Consider the following 17,843-nt stretch of genomic DNA (forward strand, 5'->3'; position numbering starts at 1 on the left):
TGATGATCATACATCTATGTGATGATACTAAGAATTACTGAGTGCATATGTAGAATGGAATGATTTCTAAATGTTGTGTTAATTTCTTTTCTTTTATTTGATTAACAAAAAAATTAAAAAAAAACAAAAAAAACAAAACAAAAAAAGATGTAGTGGAGAGGCTGGAGGGAACTGCCTGAAAATGTAGAGCTGTGTTCCAGTAGCCATGTTTCTTGAAGATGATTGTATAATGATACAGCTTTCACAATGTGACTGTGTGATTGTAAAAACCTTGTGCCTGATGCTCCTTTTATCTACCTTGTCAACAGATGAGTAAAACATATGGAATAAAGATGAATAATAGGGGGAACAAATGTTAAGATAAATTTAGAGTGAAATGTTGGTGACAGGTGAGGGGGAGGGGTGGGGGTATGGTATGTATGAATTTTTTTCTGTTTTCTTATTATTTCTTTTTCTGAATTGATGCAAATGTCTAAGAAATGATCATGATAATGAATATGCAACTATGTGATGATATTGTGAATTACTGATTATATATGTAGAACGGAATGATCAAAAGTTACGAATATTTGCGTTTATTTGGTGTTTTTGGTATTTAAAAAAATTTTTTTAAATTAAAAAAAAAAGAAGTGCTCTGAGTACCTCAAGTACCTGAGGTAAGGAGGAGCAAGGCCTGTAGAGGCGCAAACTTTTTTTCCAGGAAGGAAAAACAAAAGAGATATGGAACAAAAAACTTAAATTCAATTTCCACTGACTGATTTCTTATCACCAAGAAATCCAGGCAAGGAAAGTTCATTTTCTTGTTGAAAACACAGCAGGGACAGGGACAGGGACGGGGTTGGCGGCCAGGCAGCTAAAGGGTAACTGGTTCTTGGGGAAGGCTCCCTCACGATTCTCGACCCACGCCAACCCACGCCAACCCACGCCAGCCCCCAGCCTTGCAGGCCCACGCGAGAAAGGAGGGAGTACTGCCACCACAACGACGCTTGCAGGGGCCCTGAGGGAAGCCTGCCTTTAGTCACAATTCTCTGTAAGTTGTGACGTTTCTATATAGCCAAGACCACAGACACTAAGAGAAAAGAAGGTTAGAAAAGCAGCAGCGAAAACCCTAGAATGAGCTGAGACTTAGCATCAAGGGATTGAGAAAACCTTCTCAACCAAAAGGGGGAAGAGGGAACTGAGACAAAGTGTCAATGGCTGAGAGATTCCAAACAGAGTCGAGAGGTTATCCTGGAGGTTATTCTTATGCATCAAGTAGATATCATCTTGTTAGTCAAGATGTAATGGAGAGGCTGGAGGGAACTGCCAAAAAAAAAAAAAAAACAAACAAACAGAAAAGCAGCAGTGCAGGGCCTGTAGGAAGTGAGGCCCACTCCTTGGGGGTCTTCTGGGGGTGTGACCAAAGGGGAAGGCTGGAAGGAGGGGAGCTGGTGCTGCTCTCCTGCCAGCCCCGGTGGGCGTTGCCTTGCTCAGCTCCCTGAGCTACCCCAGAAGAGAGGCGCACACGCGCACACCACGGCTGGCCGACTTCGCTGGGGCACTGAGATGTCCCAAAGCTGCCAAAGTGAAAGAGGGAAAAAGGCCAGAGGAGGGCTTGTGGGGCCCTTCCTTTCTGCTCTGAGATGGCGGCCATCAACCTTCCTGAAAGACAAGGTGGGAGGTGCTGTCTGTTTGGGATCCCCCAAAACCGGCATTTCCTTCCTGAAGCCCACGGCAGTTCACAGGGGCCACCCCAAACCGCTGCATGCAGCAGCTGAGTCCCGTCGGCAGTGTGGAAATACAATGTGGGACGGCCTGCTCTGCACCTCCAAGCTCCTGGCTGAACGAATGCCAGTGAGGCTCGTGGGTGGCCCAGCTCCTAGTAACTGGCTTCTGGGAACTGCAGAGAACAATCCGAAACTCCCTCAGGCATCAGGATGTGCATCCCAGCACCACCTGCGACAGCAAGAACTAGGAATAACCTGAGGAACCTAGAATGACAGTAACTAAGGATGGTGCGCCCATCCATAAGAGGAATAGTGCCAGCCGTTCACAACACCTGTTACCAAGCTTCTAACCACACAGGAACACTTCACTTCTACCATAATGCCAATATGAAAAAGGCTGCATGGCAAAGTCCACGCACAGAATGGAAGGGAAGCAGAAGGAAAGGACACCAGAACATTTCTGTGCAGGAACACTGCTCTTACTTACACGTCTCTCACCTTTCCAGCACTCTACAGCTACCATACCATGCACTTTAAAGATGCTCGCATCTGAGTATCCACAGTCTCGTTTCAGCCCAGATTTCAAAGGCAGGCTGAGGACCAAAGACCCTCTCCTTGGGCACCTGAGCCACCAGGCCGCGCACCTTGGGACTCTGCTGCTGCCACCACTGCGAGGACGGGCTGGCCACCCTCCATTAAGCTGAGCGACACGCGACCAGGGAAGAGGCACATATGGCTGAATGCCACGTCCAAGCTGAGAGCACAACACAAATGCGCCGCTGGCATTCCGGTCCACTTACGGAACACTGCTGCCAGCCCCCCGAGTCCAGACGCTCCCTCCACCACACGGTGCCTGTCACACTTCCCCACCCTGGCTGGGATCGATGCTCCAGGAGGGAGGTGGCAACACACCAGCCATTGCTGGACCAGACCGGCTTGCAGACTGAGCCCTCCACTCTCTTGCCACAAGGGAAGCCTCCCACTTTCCCTGCGGGCCTCTATGGTAGCTCCACAGCTGGTGGCCGAGGGCCCTGGGCCCAGTAACTTGGTCCTACGGCCGCTGGGCCAGCTCAGCCAAACCCCACACTCAGACCCCTTAGTACACACTTCCTCAGCCAGCTGCCCAGGACGAAGAGCTGAGAGCAAGAGCCCGCACACTGCAGGACATACATCCCTGGGGGATGAGGGGCAGCGCCAACCCCTACCCCAGAAGTGTACGGGGACACATGTTCACCACGCCCAACACAGCAGAGACCTAGAAACAGTCTGTCTCTCAAATCACCTCCAGCTTCCAAACGAGGGCTACAGTGTTTCCACCACTGCCTGTGAGATAGGAAGGACGGAGGCCCGGCCTGTGTGGGTCTCCTACCTTCCTATCCAAGGGGATGTGAACGAAGATACAGCTTCTGTACGAGAAAGGCCAGACAAGGAGATCCTGCTCTGTCCTGTCTGCACCCAGTCTGCAGAGGGTGTCCACAGTCAGCTGAACCTGCCCAAGGATCTGGCACGCATGGCAGGCACCAGCTGGAGCCGAGAGGGAAGGGAGGCGACCAGCTAAAGGGAGATGGAGACAGTGTGCCACTCCTGCTTCCTACCCAAGATTCAGGTTGCTTTCAGGAGACCCAGGCTCAATTCTCTGATCCTTTTCCTAGTTTCTAGAGAGCTACTCTCAACCTCCAGGCAGCCCTGCCCTCAGACACTGGGGTGGGAGCTGAGGCGAGGAAGACGTGCAGCAGCCCCTGTGAAGGTGTGCTCCCAGACCACACTGACCAGCAAACGGAAGGTGACATCCTGTGCACCAGGCACTTGTGTGGTTCCAGACCACAGCCAGGCCGTGCGGCCTCTCCAAGGACCACAGAATCAGCTCTCAGGAGCACCTGCCCCACAGGGCACAGAGGGAAGAGAAGCCCTGTGCTCTTCCAACTTAGCTCTCAACCCAACCTGGGCTCCCATCACAGGGTCACCTGAAACCCACCCCTACGAGCCAGTGGAGAGCACTTCTGAGGCCCTTACCTGGACCCCAGAGGCCACCATCTGGGCGGCCTGAGGCGGCTGCACAGTGGTCTGCGGCTGGCCCTGTGGCTGCCCTGGCTGGCCCTGAGGCTGCTGCACCACCATTGGGGCGCGGACCTGCAGAGAGGAAGAGAGGGCTTCAGTGGGCACCACCCACACTTCGGGCTGGGGATGGGATTTCCTGACATTGTCTCACTGTCCTCTTCTCACTCCACAGGCTCGGCAGTGTCCCAGACGGCCCCCATCTCATAGCACTGCCCAACCCATCTCCCAGGCTGGGGGAGCAGGGCTGCCTCCCATGTCATCGGCCAGACCCCATCACCATTGGCTACCACCACAGCCAAGACCCAGTCCTCGTCTTCTGGGACAAGCACCCCAACGGTCTACCAGGTCATGCGTGAAGCCCGGGGCAGCTGGAGGGAGTCTCCAGGGTAGACCAGGTAGAAGTGGGAACAGCAGGAAAGGTGAGCCAGGCATGGAGCCAGGGAGGAAAAGTACTAGGCAAAGGTAGACCACTGGTGGAGAAGCTTCCAAAGGGGCAAGTCAGGCCTGGGTCAAATCTCAAGAGGTGGGTCTCCCCTTAGATGCCTCCAGACCACTAAACCCAATTCCAACAGAATACTGCCCACTGAGGAGCACACAGATGGGTCCCGGCAGTCCCAGGGCCGGGCAGTGGGCAGCTCACAGCTCAGTGAATTAAAACTAGATAAGGCCACGGAGACCAAGGAAGGGGGCTGGGAAAACTTCAACAGGCCCTTGGCCCAGCTAACCCTGTCTCAGTAGCTGTACGCTCTGTCTTTCACGCCAACGTCACCAATTGGATTTGTTTTGTACAGAGAGGCATAACAAGATGGTATACAACATTTTATATGACTATCCCCCTCAAAAATATAGTAAGTACAGGGCTAAAGGCCTTTCTTTGCTCAGGACAAAACTCTGAGCAATTAGCACATCTGTGTGAAAACCTAATGGGGCTGGTATGTGCTCCCTTAAAGTAAAAGTAGGCATGGCTTGTTAACATAATCACCCCAAATCATGAAGTGCATATGGCCACCACAAACAACATCTATGCTGCTTGGAAAGCAAACTGCTCCCCCCAGAAGCAGTGAGTGCCACCTGTGCAAGAGTGCATGTGCTCTCCCTGAGTCCATGCAGGGGAACTGGCCTCGGAGGCAGTGCAGGCAAGGTGCTCCAACACCATGCTGGAAAGAGGAGCACCTGACCCAGCTGTTGGCAGGGAACACCATGGGTACTCACAAGCTTCAGCTGTTGCTGTGGGTACAGAATCTGTCCAGCCAGGGCTGGTGCCTGCGATACCAAAGGCTGGGGCTGGGACTGGGGAGGGAGCTGTGATGGCTGGTTTTGGGCGCCCGGCGGCTGCTGGGGCTGTGGTGGCGGTGGTGCATGGTGCGGCGGGTGATGCAGTTGCTGTAGCTGCTGGGGCAGGGCCTGTGAGGGGGGAGGCTGTGGCTGCTGCATTGGTGGCTGCTGGAGTGGTGGCTGGGCCTGCAAAGCCTGCTGCTGCTGCTGCTGCTGCTGCAGCTGCAGCTGTGCCATCCGCTGCAACTGCTGTTGCTGCTGCTGTATCTAGGGATAGAACAAATAGCATGCAGTCACCATCTATCGGAACCTGGGAAACCACAGGCTCCCCTGGCCAGCACTCAGGAAGCCTAGGTGGGCACTGTCATGGTCTTCGAGGAAGCCTGCCTGGTCAGACTGTTCATATGAGAAGGGGGGCCCTGGCTGGCACAGAAGGGTCTGGGCACCCGAGGCTGATGCCAGCTATCCTAAGGATACACAAAATGTGCACCTGTGCCCTGGTCCACCTCCAGGTCCCTGAGGACAAAAGAAGGCTAAAGGGAAATACCTAGAAAGTTAGGTAAGAGGTGATAAAGAATAGCTGCCACCCATGCAGGACTTGGACACCCTAGGAGGAAGGGCAAACACAGAAAACCCAGTACCTGTTGCTGGCTTTGATGCAATTTAATCAGGTGCTGCTGCTGCTGCTGGAGCTGCTGTTGCTGCTGGAACTGCTGCTGTTGCTGCTGCTGCAGCGCCACCTGCTGCTGCTGCTGGAACTGCTGCTGCTGCTGCAGCGCCACCTGCTGCTGTTGCTGGAACTGCTGCTGCTGCTGCTGCAGCGCCACCTGCTGGAGCTGCAGCTGGGCTGGAGACAGGCCAGGCATCAGCGCCCGGTCCCTCCACACCAAGGGCCACGCAGGGTGGTGGCCGGCAGCAGAGGCCCCGATGCCTTGCAGGCAGGAGTATGTCCCTGGACTGCTGCCAGCTACGATCTACTACAGACACAGATATGCCGGCATTTGCTCCGATTATGGAACTTACCATCATGGCTCTCCCTAACATGACCAGGGAGGAAAGCAAAGGGCCAACCATGTCTTCCAGATGGACAAGAGGCCCCACCCTGAGCAATCACTAACCTGCTTTCTATCTCCAGAGTTCTGCCTATTCTGGTTATTCTTAAAAGCAGGCGTCACTGTATGTTTTCAAAGCTTGCTCACATGGGGGATATATCGGAACCTTTCTATTCCTTTCTATTGCCAGCTAATGTCCCACCGTATGGATACACTGTAATCTATCCATTTGGACAGTTAGGTTATTTCCAATTCTTGGCTGCTGTGAACATCTGTGTACAAGTTTTTATGTAGCAGGATTTCTTTTTGGGGCAATGAAAATGTTCTAAAATTAACTGTGGTGATAAGTGCCTGACACTTAAATATATGAACTGCCTGGTATGTGGATGACGTCTTAATAAAGCTATTGTAAGAACAAACGAGACAACAGAGACAGACACAGGGATCCTTTGAACACTTTGCTCAGTTTCCCCTAATGGTAACATTCATGTAAAACTACAGTGATGGCACACAGGACAGGACATGTGCGTGCATGTGGCAGTGTTTTAGATTCTACACGATTTTATCACCCGAGTAGGTCCCTGTGCCCACCATCGTCCAGCTACTGAGCATCTCTGCTCCCCAGGGCCCTTGGGCAGCCATCTGCCTGCAGCAACCACTCATGTGTTTCTCCTTCCTGAAGTCTTGATGTTACCAAATTGGAGCCAGACAGTACAACTTTAGGGATGAGCTGCTTTTGCCTGGGACTATTCTCTGGAGATCCATCTGGACTGTGCCTACAAATGCGTGGTTCCTTTTTGCTGCCGAGGCAGGCTCTGAGGTTCTGGGGCGCTCTAGATTATTTAGCTGCTCACCTGTGGAAAAGCAACTGGGGGGATCCCGGTTTGGGGCTGTTAGGAATAAATTTGTGCACAGGTTTCTGTGTGTACCCAGGTCTCTATTCCTCTGGAGGAATGCCCAGGAGGGCAGGTGTGAGGCCGTCAGGAGGGGCACATGTAATTTCTCAGCCACACCCTCCCCAGCATTCAGATTGTCACTGCTTTATTTTTGCCATTCTCATACATCAAACGAGTTTTACTTAACTTCTAACCCCAACTGTTTTACAGTCAGAAAACATTATCAGCATGAGAGTACTTTTATGTTACGATTTGCTTTATGGTTTATTTTGAAATGTATTTGTTCTATCCACCTTCATTACCAAGCTTGTTCATTATGCTACTCAAATCTTCTGTAACTTAACCACTTTTTTTGTCTGCTTAACTATAAATGAGAGAGGTAACTGCCCAATATCTTTGTTTATTTTTTGTTTTCAAAGTTTTTTGAATTTTATAGTGATGTTTCTTATAAGGACTATACAGCTATATTATCTTTCATTTACATTAAATCTCACAATTCCTGTCTTTTAGCTGGAAAGTTTAGTGCATTCATATTGATTGTGATGACTCATATTTTTCAATTTATTTCTATTTGTCTCCTCTTTTCTAAGTCTTTTTTTTCCTCTCCTTTTTAAGTTTCATTTTTGTTGGAATGAAAGCCCTCCCACTTCCATTCTCTTCCTGCAAACGCTATGCTAAGAGGTGGGACAAAACAACCACTAGGTCTGAGCTAAACTGCCTACACTCGAATCCTGACTCTCACTCCTCTGTGCTTTAGTTTCCTCATCATAAGAAAAGAGACGAGGAAAAATTAATCCAAGGTAAAACTGGAAATTGTGCTTATCATGTGGCATGTCAGGATGAAGTCAGCTTTGAGCATTATCACTTTACAGAGGTCACTTCTGTTTACAACAAGGTTTCTCAACTCGGTACTACTGATACTTAGGGCCAGGTAATTCTGTGTGGTGGGACCCTGTCCCGTACATATCCAGGAGCACCCCTGGTCTTCGCCCGCCAGGTGCCAGTAGCACTCCCACAGCTGCGACACCCCCAAATGTTTCTACACACTGTTAAGTGTCCCCTGGAGTACAATATCACCCCTGGCTGAATCACTTGTTCAGATTTACACATGTATTCACTATCTTATCTGTCAATGTTTCTTCTTTCATTTCATACCTTGCACTTAGAAGGATGATCTGAGCAGCAGGAGGAAATGGTGAGCAAATAAAAGAACACAGCCTTTCAAAATCCTTATAGTCAAGGTACCAGGTTTTGCTTATGTAAAAACATCCTTGCTCCCCTCTAGTTCTTGAGAGTTTTGCTGGCACACAATCGGGCTGGCAGTTAGATTCTCCATGCTCAGACAGCATTACACAATCTTCTCGACGCCACTGCTCCTCTGTGCTACAATTCTTTAGTGTCTTCAGTGTTAACTGCTAGCTTCTAGCTCATAAATCCTTTCTTCAGCTGCATCTAATCTGCTGCTTACTTATCCACAATTTCTTGTTCCAATAACTATATTTTTTCACTTCTACAAGTTCCTTTGGTTCATTCTACAAGTTGCTCAATCACTCCTGAGAGCACCCATAGTTTGTTCATTTTTGGATTCCATCCTTCATCTCCTTCCATGTGCTGAGCCTATGCTCTGAGCCTGACAATTCCTGTGGGTGGTCTCCAAGCATGACCACACTTGTTCATCATTTCTGTTCCCCTCACATGTCTTTGCTTTCTTTCCAGCCTAGTGATTTTTGATCATGTGCTGACTGCCTGATCTTACGGTGTGTGACTCCTGTGGACCAAAACTGGGAACATTTTCCTCAAGCTGCACCTGATTCTAGGGGAGCCAGGGGACACCACCTGCCCCGGCACAGACCAGGCTGGACAGAAGCATCAAGTCCCAGACTCCTGCCTCTTAGTGCCAGCCGAAGCTCAGTGGGTCACAGCGTGCGCCCACCCCCTGCAGGCCCAGCAATCCTGAAGTGCACCCTAACCAGGACCCAGTTATCCAGCAGGAAGAGGGAGGGCTGCCAAACAGTGGGAAGGAGAAACTATTTTTTGTAGTAGGCTTTCCAAACACAGGATACTCATTAAGGAACCAAAACAGACAACGAGAAGTCAGCCTTGCTTCTAAACCCAGCCGCCAGCCACCAGCCCTATCTAGTGAGTAGTTCCAACACTGAATATGACCAACCCAGGGGGACCGCCCTTTGGAAACCCTGACACAGGCCCTGCCCTCCTGCTGGTGCTGGGTTAAGACATGAAGCATTGGAGAAGGTTTCAGGAAGGGACAACATGTACCAACCGAGTGACAACAAGTATTTCACGTAGATCAAGGAGGCAAGAGGTCAGAAGGAAGGAGGGTCTCTAACAGAGGAAGCAGGTGTGAAAGTACAGAATGAATTTCAACTTTCAATTAGTGCCACCCAGTAGACCAGCTCCCCTTGAAGCTGAAAACAGGATGTGGGCCAAGGTCAGATGGCAGAGGGTGTGGGCATGATACCGAAGACTCACCACTCAACGTCTGGCAAATAATCTCTTTGAGATATAGAGCCTGACAAGGCAAATCGTGTGAGCATTCTAAACTCAAACATTTTTAAGCTATTTCTCATAAAATATGAGTTTGTGACAAAAAGAAATTCAGCCAATATGCAGAGGATAACGTCAAAAGCAGGTACTCCTCTTGCACCTGGTGTGTATTTCAGACGTGTCTGTATGCTGAGAGAGAAGACTGGAGCCTGTGAGCAAAAACTTTAGGATGGAGGAGACTGGAACGTGCTAAGAGTCAGATGACGAGAAGTCCACAAAAGAATGAAGGTATGAGGAAGAAGGGGTAGCTGCTGATGGAGGAAGGTTCCAGAGCAGGAGTGGGGGGGGGGCAAGGACACCGTGACCTCCAAAGGAGTGAAATGGTGCTCACACTGGAAGCACTCACATGCCGACACTGGCTAGGGGACGTGGGGGTGCATGGGTTCAGCGGCCCGGTTTCGATTCCAGCTCCACTGGGCCTGGCTGTGTTCAGGCTGAGCTGGCGACACTGCCCTCTGGATGGGGTTACTGTGAGGTGAACACTATGAAAATATACTGAACACACAAAACCTTTCACACTAATGGTCATAGCAGCTTTATTTGTACTAACCCAGTGTGGAAACAACCCAAATGTCCTTCAAGGGGGAGTGGACCAGCAAACTGGGGTCCACTCAGACCACAGAGACTACTCTGAAGTGAACAGAAAAGAACTACTGATACAACTGGGCTGCATCCCAGGGGCATTGTGGTGAGATAATAAAAATAAAAAAGCCAGTCTCAGAAAGTCTGAGACTGAGTCTATTACATTACAGTCCAAGAGACAAATTATAGAGATGGAGAACAGATCTGCAGTTGCCAAGAGTTAGAGTTAGGGGAAGATGGGATTATTAAGGGGTAATATACAAATTCCTTTGGGGGGATGGACAGTTCCACAGGCTGACTGTGGTGATGGTTACTCAGTTTTACAGGTGATAGTTTCACAGAACACTGCATGCACATAAAAATGCAGGCAAAAACTGCTAAGTCTGAATAAGGTCTCTGCCTGAATGTTTTTTTTTATTTAAATGTTTTATTAGAATGGAAAACTAACATAACTACAATTTCCCTTATGACCTAGTGTTTTTTGATTATTCTGCAGACCTGCAGCTAACCTTTACTGTTACCACCAAACCTTAAGCTGTCCTAGGCATCATGTACGTCCCTTCTTATCTGTACCAAAACTCATATTGAATAATGAGTTCTGGGTTGCAAAAATGGATTTATTTTTTGTACCTGTCTATGAGTTTTTGTTCACAAATTAAACAATGCCTGAATTTTTAACAGTTTCCCCCCACCAGAAGCTGCGTAAAGAATATGTGGGAACTCCAGGTGCTATTCTGCAACTTTCTGAGTCCTAAACTATTTCAAAAATCAAAAGTTATAAAAATTGGAAAAAAAAATCACTGAAGCACTTTGCAGAGTGCACGGCCCATTCAAAGTACTCGACAGACATTTATGAGCCTCAAAGGACATGAAGCCGAGCCCCAGGGAGAGGAAGGTGAAGGCTCTTTTCCCCTGGAGAAGCTGTGACCCACTGTGCCCCAGCACCGCAGCCTCTCCAGCCTCTGTATGAGTGGGGAGACAAGGGCTGGCTCCTGCAGGGAAGTGGGACAAGGCCAGGAAGTTTGACAGAGCCCTGGCTGCAAGCCACAATGCAGGAGTGATGGGGGGAGAGGGCAAAGACAGCACCTGAAGGGCCAGCTCCCAAGACGAGGGACAGACAAGTAGCCCTGGGGCCCTGGCCGCAGCCCTGCTTCAGGCTGGAAACCCTGAACACCATAATTGCTTCTGTTTAATGACAGGGACCCAGGCCACCGCCACCTCCCATGCAGTCTCTCTGCCGAGAAGGAAGAGAAGAGCCTCAGTGTCACTTATCCATTCTGATAGCTCAGAGAAGACCCAGAGCATCTACTGTCTATACACAATAAAGACTGAGCTATCTGGACCCCAGTGTCCAGCAAAGGACACTGTGTCCTCAGTGTCAGCAAAGGAATGGAATGTGCTGCACAAATGGCAAGTCCTCTTGGAAGCAGGGTACTTACTCTGTGGGGCTGCCGTGGACACAACCGCCATGCCATGAGGGGCCATGCCAGAGGTTCCAGGGGGTGGCTGCCCAGAAAGGGGCATCGGCTGGCCCATGGCGCTGAGGCCGCCCATTCCACCCAGAGACTGGCCTGGGCCCCGAGAAGCCATGCCGATGCCGGCTGCTCCCGTGGGGGGCCCACCCGTTAGGGTCTGGAGGGCATTCATGGGATCTGCAGAAACAAGGGGTACAGAGCCTCAGAAAGGTGCCCACCAAGCTGAGCAAGGCTCTCCCACCCGCGGGCTCCACCCCTCACAGGCCTCCTCAGGGAGAGCCCCCAGGTGCTGGGAGCTATACCCACCCAGTTCCAGATGTGCCTGTCCCTGGGTCAGGATCCTTATGTTGAGGGAAGTGACCCCTTCCCTCCCAGCAGCCCAGTGGGGATGGCTGAGGCCTGGGGGGCAGGAGTGTCCTGGGCTGGACTCTCCTCCTACTGAGGGAGCATACAGCTGGGAATTCAAAGACTTAACTCTAGAAAGTCCACTGGGCTTTGCACAGCAGACAGAAATATGGCCGGAAAAAAAAAGAGAAATAAATCTGTGTCCACACTAGGGCTGGGTGGGTGAGGCCAGAAACCCCACCTGGGCTGCTAAGTATAGGTGGGGCTCCTCCTCAGCAGTAGTTCAGGACAGACTTCTGCCTTCAGGACCAGCCCTCAAGGACAAGCGAGGGCACACTGGAGCCCCTGCATGTGAGCCTACAGCCTGGGAGGGCTCTGCAGGGCACAGCGACAAGGTGGGCCCCACCAGCTGCCACATCAGTGGGGCCCTCAGTGAGCAACACGGTGATCAAGGACAAGGAACCTGATGCTCTCACCAAAAGCTAGTGGGGACTCAGGGCCACAGCTCCCTGTGGACAGGCCCAGATCAGCAGGACCACCCCGCCACCGAACCGAGGAGCCCAAGGAGCCCATACTCCAACACCAGGGAGCCCAGCCCAGCCCCTGCTGCTCAGAATGGCCAAAAATCGGCTGCGTTGAGGCCGAGGCCCCTACTGCGGAAGGGCCCTGGGGTGGCTGCATGGCTGCAACACCCTGCCCACGGGGGGACAGGGCTTCCAGGCCACAGTGCTAGGCTCGGCCCTCCTGACGGGTAGGACTTAGGCTGCCATTTTAGACTGTAAACCCTTTCATTCGCATCTTAGCTGGCAGAGGCCACAGCTGGATTAACAGTGGTTCCCTTGTTTGATACAACCTTGAAATTAAAAAAAAAGACTTCCTAAAATAATTAAGGAAGAAACTTCGTATCTCAGAATGCTACTACTGGAGATTATCAGACTGAACATACTAGCTCCCCCCCAGAGAGCACACCATTCCAGATGACGTCTTAACCAGTCTAAGCGCTTGTGCTCTTTTTGCTGGGTAAAGGCAGACAGCGTTTTCCCGAAGCAGGGTGGGCCTGATCCCAACCCTGGCAGGCAGGCTACGGATGGAGGGGGACGGAGGGGGACGGAGGAGGCCGGGCACGCTCACAGTCAGCCGGGCACTCCTGCCAGCAAGCTCCCTTCTGCAAACGCCCTCTTCTCTTCACAGGTGGAGCCCTGGCACACAAAGCACCCACTGCCTTATTCCTGCTGCCCAGAAAATAATGTTGGGAAAAGCTTTAATTCCAAAGAAAGACTCACCGCTGACGGAAGCTTGAGATTTCTTGTTATCTATTAAAAAAACAGAAAAGAAAAGAAAAGAAAGCAGTCAACAAGATATTATATAACCATGTATTCCCATGAGTGAGTCACTTTTGTAGGCGTTTGCTAAAAGGGTGCTGGGCCTGCCTAGAAGCCAGACAAGATACACCACAAGCTGCAAAGCTGTGACCCATGAGGAGCTCCCAGTGTTTCTGGCAAACTCGGGAGTGGGGTGGGAGGGTGCAGGAGCAGAGGAGCATTTGCTCCCAGCCACGGTGAAATCACAAGGGTACCTGGGGGTGGGGGGAGGGCACAGAACTGCTGCAGGGACAATCTGGGGCCTGAGAGAAGCACCCTCCAAGGCTGAGGCCTACTGGAGGAAGCCTTCTGAGTCTACCCCAGCTTTCCTTCCCTCCGTCCCCCCTCCCTGAGGTCGCAGCCCAGGAGGGCAGGACTCCAGATGGGCCCAGAATGGTGCTGAGTATCACTCTGTGAGGTGGTGCTTCCATTTTCTGGATGAAGAAACCGAGGCTCAGAAAGTACTCGTCCAAAGCTGGTCACAGCCAGGTCTGCCACTAGCTGCCACACCAACAGGCCTTCCACATCACCCCCTGCCCTCGGCTGGTAAGTCACGGCCACCTTGTCAACAGACAAGCAGTATGGCTTGAGTCCTGGCCAGGACTAACTGGGACGCAAGCATCTGGGCTCTCATTCTCCAGACTCCTAGCTCCCCCTCTGTCTACAAGGTTTGGACCTTTCCAAACTCTACAAAGAAAGTGACATCAAGGGAAATATACCTTGCTGGCTATTCTGGTAAAAAATTATTGTGGAAAGCAAAACCAAATGGCACACAGTGACTTGGAAGTTACCCATGGTTCCCTTGATCACAGGGTACTAGAACTAAAGCTGTCACAGCCTTCACAACCAATGTCCCGACTAAGGCTGAGCTTTGGGGAGCAGCTAAGGACTCGACAGGACGCCAGTCTCTGCGGGTTCCTAGTTGTGGGCTGGAGGGAGGTACTGGAGGCTCAGACCATGGGGCATCTGCCATCCCAGGCTTCCTCTTGGGGGCAAGGGAATGCAGCTCCCAGGCATGCTAAGTGTCTACTTGTTGGCTACATGCTGATCCGTAACACACGAAGACCCCAAGACCCTCCAGACTCCAGGACACCACGATACGCTTGCTGCTGAGAAGTCTGCTAGAACCGAGGAGAGGGCCTCCAAGCCAGAGCGGGAGGAGCATGGCTAGGCCCCAGCCTCCCTCCAGAACAGAAAGCCAGAGGCAGGGATTTAGCAAGCCCATCTCAGCAGTTCTCAGCCTGCCAGACGCACGTTTAGGTCAGGACTTCATGGTCAATAAAATCAACCACGAGGAGAGGAATGTTTCGTTCTACAAACATTACTTATTTAAGAACTGCCCAGAGGTAAAAAGTAGCAGTCCTTTAAAAAAAGGAGATTAAATAGACAAGACAAAAGAGCAGCCCAGTTTAGACCACTTGGAGGGCAACTTTTTCATAAAGTCCAAGCCAGCAGTTCTGAGGCTGAGGCTTTGGGAGGACGGGAATGAGGGATCAAATGCGATGCAACGGACAACTTTCCGGAAAACAGGCATGAGTACTGGCGTTGGACACAGCATGCAGCAGAGGGCCTCCACCACAGCAGTGACCCGGCCAGCTCCTGTTGCAGCGCTGATCACAGCTCAGAAGTGAGAATGTTTACTTACGGATGTCTCGAAAATGGATAATGAGCCTGGCCACGAGAGAGAGGTATTCATCCTAAAAATGAGAACAGGAAGCATTTCAATCCCAAAGGAGGCAGTGAGCCATGTGACGATCTCTCCCGCCCTGCCCAGCTGAGGGTGCTTCCTGCAGGGCTGCTGGCCTGGAGCCAGCTCATTTCATGGCAACACTGTGCCCAGGGCGGCCTTCCCTGCACTCCAGCTCTCACAGGGAGTCAGTGCTCAGCTGGGCCGGCTGAGAAAAGGCAGCAAGAAACAAAGGAATGTTGCTGCTGCTCCTTCCACTCTGAGGCCTGAAGCAACCCCCCCTTACCAGAGGGGCCAGCCAGACCTTGAAGGGGCAGGGCCGGAGGTCATGGGCTCATCAGACGTGGATGAGGGTGGCTGTACTTGTCGTTGCACCATTTGTATCCAAGTACTCTCACTTTTCGTACCCAGCCTGTTATTCTTTCATGGCTGGCATCGCATTTACATGCAAGTCTGGACTGTCTTTGCTGGGGTGTGTGCTCATCTGAGCCTCCTGGGCAGCGCCACTCCAGGGTACAGGGAAGGCCCTCTTGCTGAGGCCCCTTCCTGGTCCAGGCTGCTAGGGGCCCAGAGCTCCCCAGACTGTCCTCCTCACACCCAGACACTCATTGCTGGGTGTTCTGGGTCAGTCTGCCTGTCTGAGCCAAGACCTCACTTCAGAGACACTGCACCCTCTTCCCTGTGCCTGTGAAACACCCTTCCTTCCGGCAAGGCAGCTCTGAACAGGAAAAAAGCCTTCATTCTCTGCCTTGCTTGCAAGACTTCCCCTCTAAGTTGTGGAGTCTGTCCACTAGAGAGCAGATGGACAAACAGCATTATTGAATGAGAGTCCCACAGCAGCACCATGGTAGCACCATCTGGGGCACACATCCTGGGAACCCAGGGCAAACAAGGACTACTACTGGGGGAAAGCCTCAAGTGGAAGGGGAACTAAAACCCAAACACCACTGATTAGCAGAGAGTGCGTGAGAGGGGAAAGGCCCAAGAGAGAGAAGTCCATGACAACACAGGCAGAGGGGGCAGGCGCAGCTTTTGTCAATACTATTCCCGACACCCCCCTCCAATTTCCGGTAGGAGGGACACTGTGACAATGTGCAGGGGCTGAAAAGGCCCTGGCTGTAGCTGGATCCTGAGGGAGTGAGGAATGGGGAGTTCTGATGGCATGGGCCAAGGCCAAGCACAATGGAGAGGACCTGGGGGACAGCCAGGCCAATGCCTGACCTCTTGTCAAGGCCCAGGACCAGCCTTTATGCCTGCAATATTGAAGGGAATCTGTTGAAAAAGTGCTATTTCTTTAAGAGCTGTGTTCCAATAGCCATGTTTTTTGAAGATGATTGTACAATGATACAGCTTTCACAATGTGACTGTGACTGTGAAAACCTTGTGTCTGACACTCCTTTTATCTACCTTATCAACAGATGAGTAAAACATATGGAATAAAAATAAATAATAGGGGGAACAAAGGTTAAAATAAATTTAGTTTGAAATGCTAGTGATCAACGAAAGCCAGGGGTAAGGGGTATGGTAGGCATAATCTTTTTTTTTTCTTTTCTGTTTTCATTTTATTTCTTTTTCTATTGTCTTTTAATTTCTTTTTCTGAATTGATGCAAATGTTCTAAGAAATGATGAAAATGCAACTAAGTGACGATATTGTGAATTACTGATTATATATATTAATGTTTTATTTGGTCTGTTAAATTTTTTTAATGAATACATTTTTAAAAATAAATAAATAAATAATAAAAAATGAAGTTGTCCATGTATGGAGGTTTGAAGCTGTATGTGCCCCAGGAAAACATGTTCTTAAAGCAAATCCATTCCTGTAGGTGTGAACCCACTGCACATAGGATCTTTGATGAGGTTACTTCAACTGAAGCGTGGCCCACCTCATGCAGGAAGGACCTTAATCCTATTACTGGAGCCTATTTTAGAAGAGAATGAAATTCAAAGAGATAGCCAGGAAACTGAGGAGCTGAAATCAAAGACACCGGGAAGAAAAGGGAGAGACCAGCAGCTGCCACCATGCGCCTTGCCATGTGGCAAAGGAGCCAAGGATCACCAGCAGCCCATCTTCCAGAAGAAAGCACTGCTTTAATGAGGCCTCAATTTGGACACTCTCCCGGCCTCAAAACTGTAAGCTAATAAATTCCCATTGTTTAATCCAATCCAATTCACAGCATTTGCTGGAGCAGCCTAGGAAACTAAAACACCATGTAATGCTCCTAGCCCACTAAATGTTTACTATTATTATTAAAACAAAAAAATACAAAAGACCTGTGTGACCTTGTGTCTGATGCTTCTTTTATCCAGGGTATGGACAGATGGGTAAAAAAAGTATGGAGAAAAATAAATAAATAATAGGGGGGGATAAGGGGTAAAATAAGCTGTGTAGATTGAAATACTAGTGGTCAATGAGAGGGAGGGATAAGGGGTATAAAATGCATGAGTTTTTTCTTTTTATTTCTTTTTCTGGTGTGATGTAAGCGTTCTAAACATGATCATGGTGAAGAATACACAACTATGTGATGATACTGTGAGCCATTCACTGGTCACCATGTATGGACTGTATGTGTGTGAAGATTGTCAATATAAATATTTAAAAACAAACAAAAACACCTGGGTGTCAGGTGGCATAAAAGGTTGGGTGTCTGCAGACCATTACCATGATAGCTGATACGTGAGCACTCTGAGGTGCCAGGCACAGCTTTGAGGCACATATATTAATGCATTTAGTTATCCCAGCGACCAATGAAATGGGCCCTATGGGAACGCCCATTTTAGAGGACAGACAACAAAAACATTAAAGAAAAGGCTTTGGTGAGCAAGAACGCCTGCTGGAC

The 17,843-nt window shown here is 50.2% G+C and overlaps 1 protein-coding gene and 1 non-coding gene across 4 annotated transcripts in view; both read right to left on the reverse strand.

The window, feature by feature from the left end:
• The window catches only part of MED15 (mediator complex subunit 15), an 85,691-nt gene that overhangs the window by 15,060 nt on the left and 52,788 nt on the right, over window positions 1–17,843 (reverse strand). For 2 of the 3 annotated variants that reach the window (XM_077160314.1, XM_077160315.1), the window contains exons 3-8: window positions 14,961–15,012; window positions 13,238–13,267; window positions 11,574–11,786; window positions 5,681–5,886; window positions 4,977–5,306; window positions 3,720–3,836 (exon numbers count right to left, since the gene is read on the reverse strand). In XM_077160314.1, the coding sequence (XP_077016429.1) occupies window positions 3,720–3,836; window positions 4,977–5,306; window positions 5,681–5,886; window positions 11,574–11,786; window positions 13,238–13,267; window positions 14,961–15,012 (948 nt within the window). The remainder of the gene's footprint in view (window positions 1–3,719; window positions 3,837–4,976; window positions 5,307–5,680; window positions 5,887–11,573; window positions 11,787–13,237; window positions 13,268–14,960; window positions 15,013–17,843) is intronic. The other variant, XM_077160316.1, reaches the window with a different exon arrangement.
• LOC143685447 (small nucleolar RNA SNORA40) lies at window positions 10,687–10,820 on the reverse strand. The gene has a single exon (XR_013176671.1). It is a non-coding gene; the product is annotated as a small nucleolar RNA SNORA40 (small nucleolar RNA).

This window comes from Tamandua tetradactyla, chromosome 5 (assembly GCF_023851605.1).
Source record: "Tamandua tetradactyla isolate mTamTet1 chromosome 5, mTamTet1.pri, whole genome shotgun sequence".
NCBI classification, from domain to species: domain Eukaryota; kingdom Metazoa; phylum Chordata; class Mammalia; order Pilosa; family Myrmecophagidae; genus Tamandua; species Tamandua tetradactyla.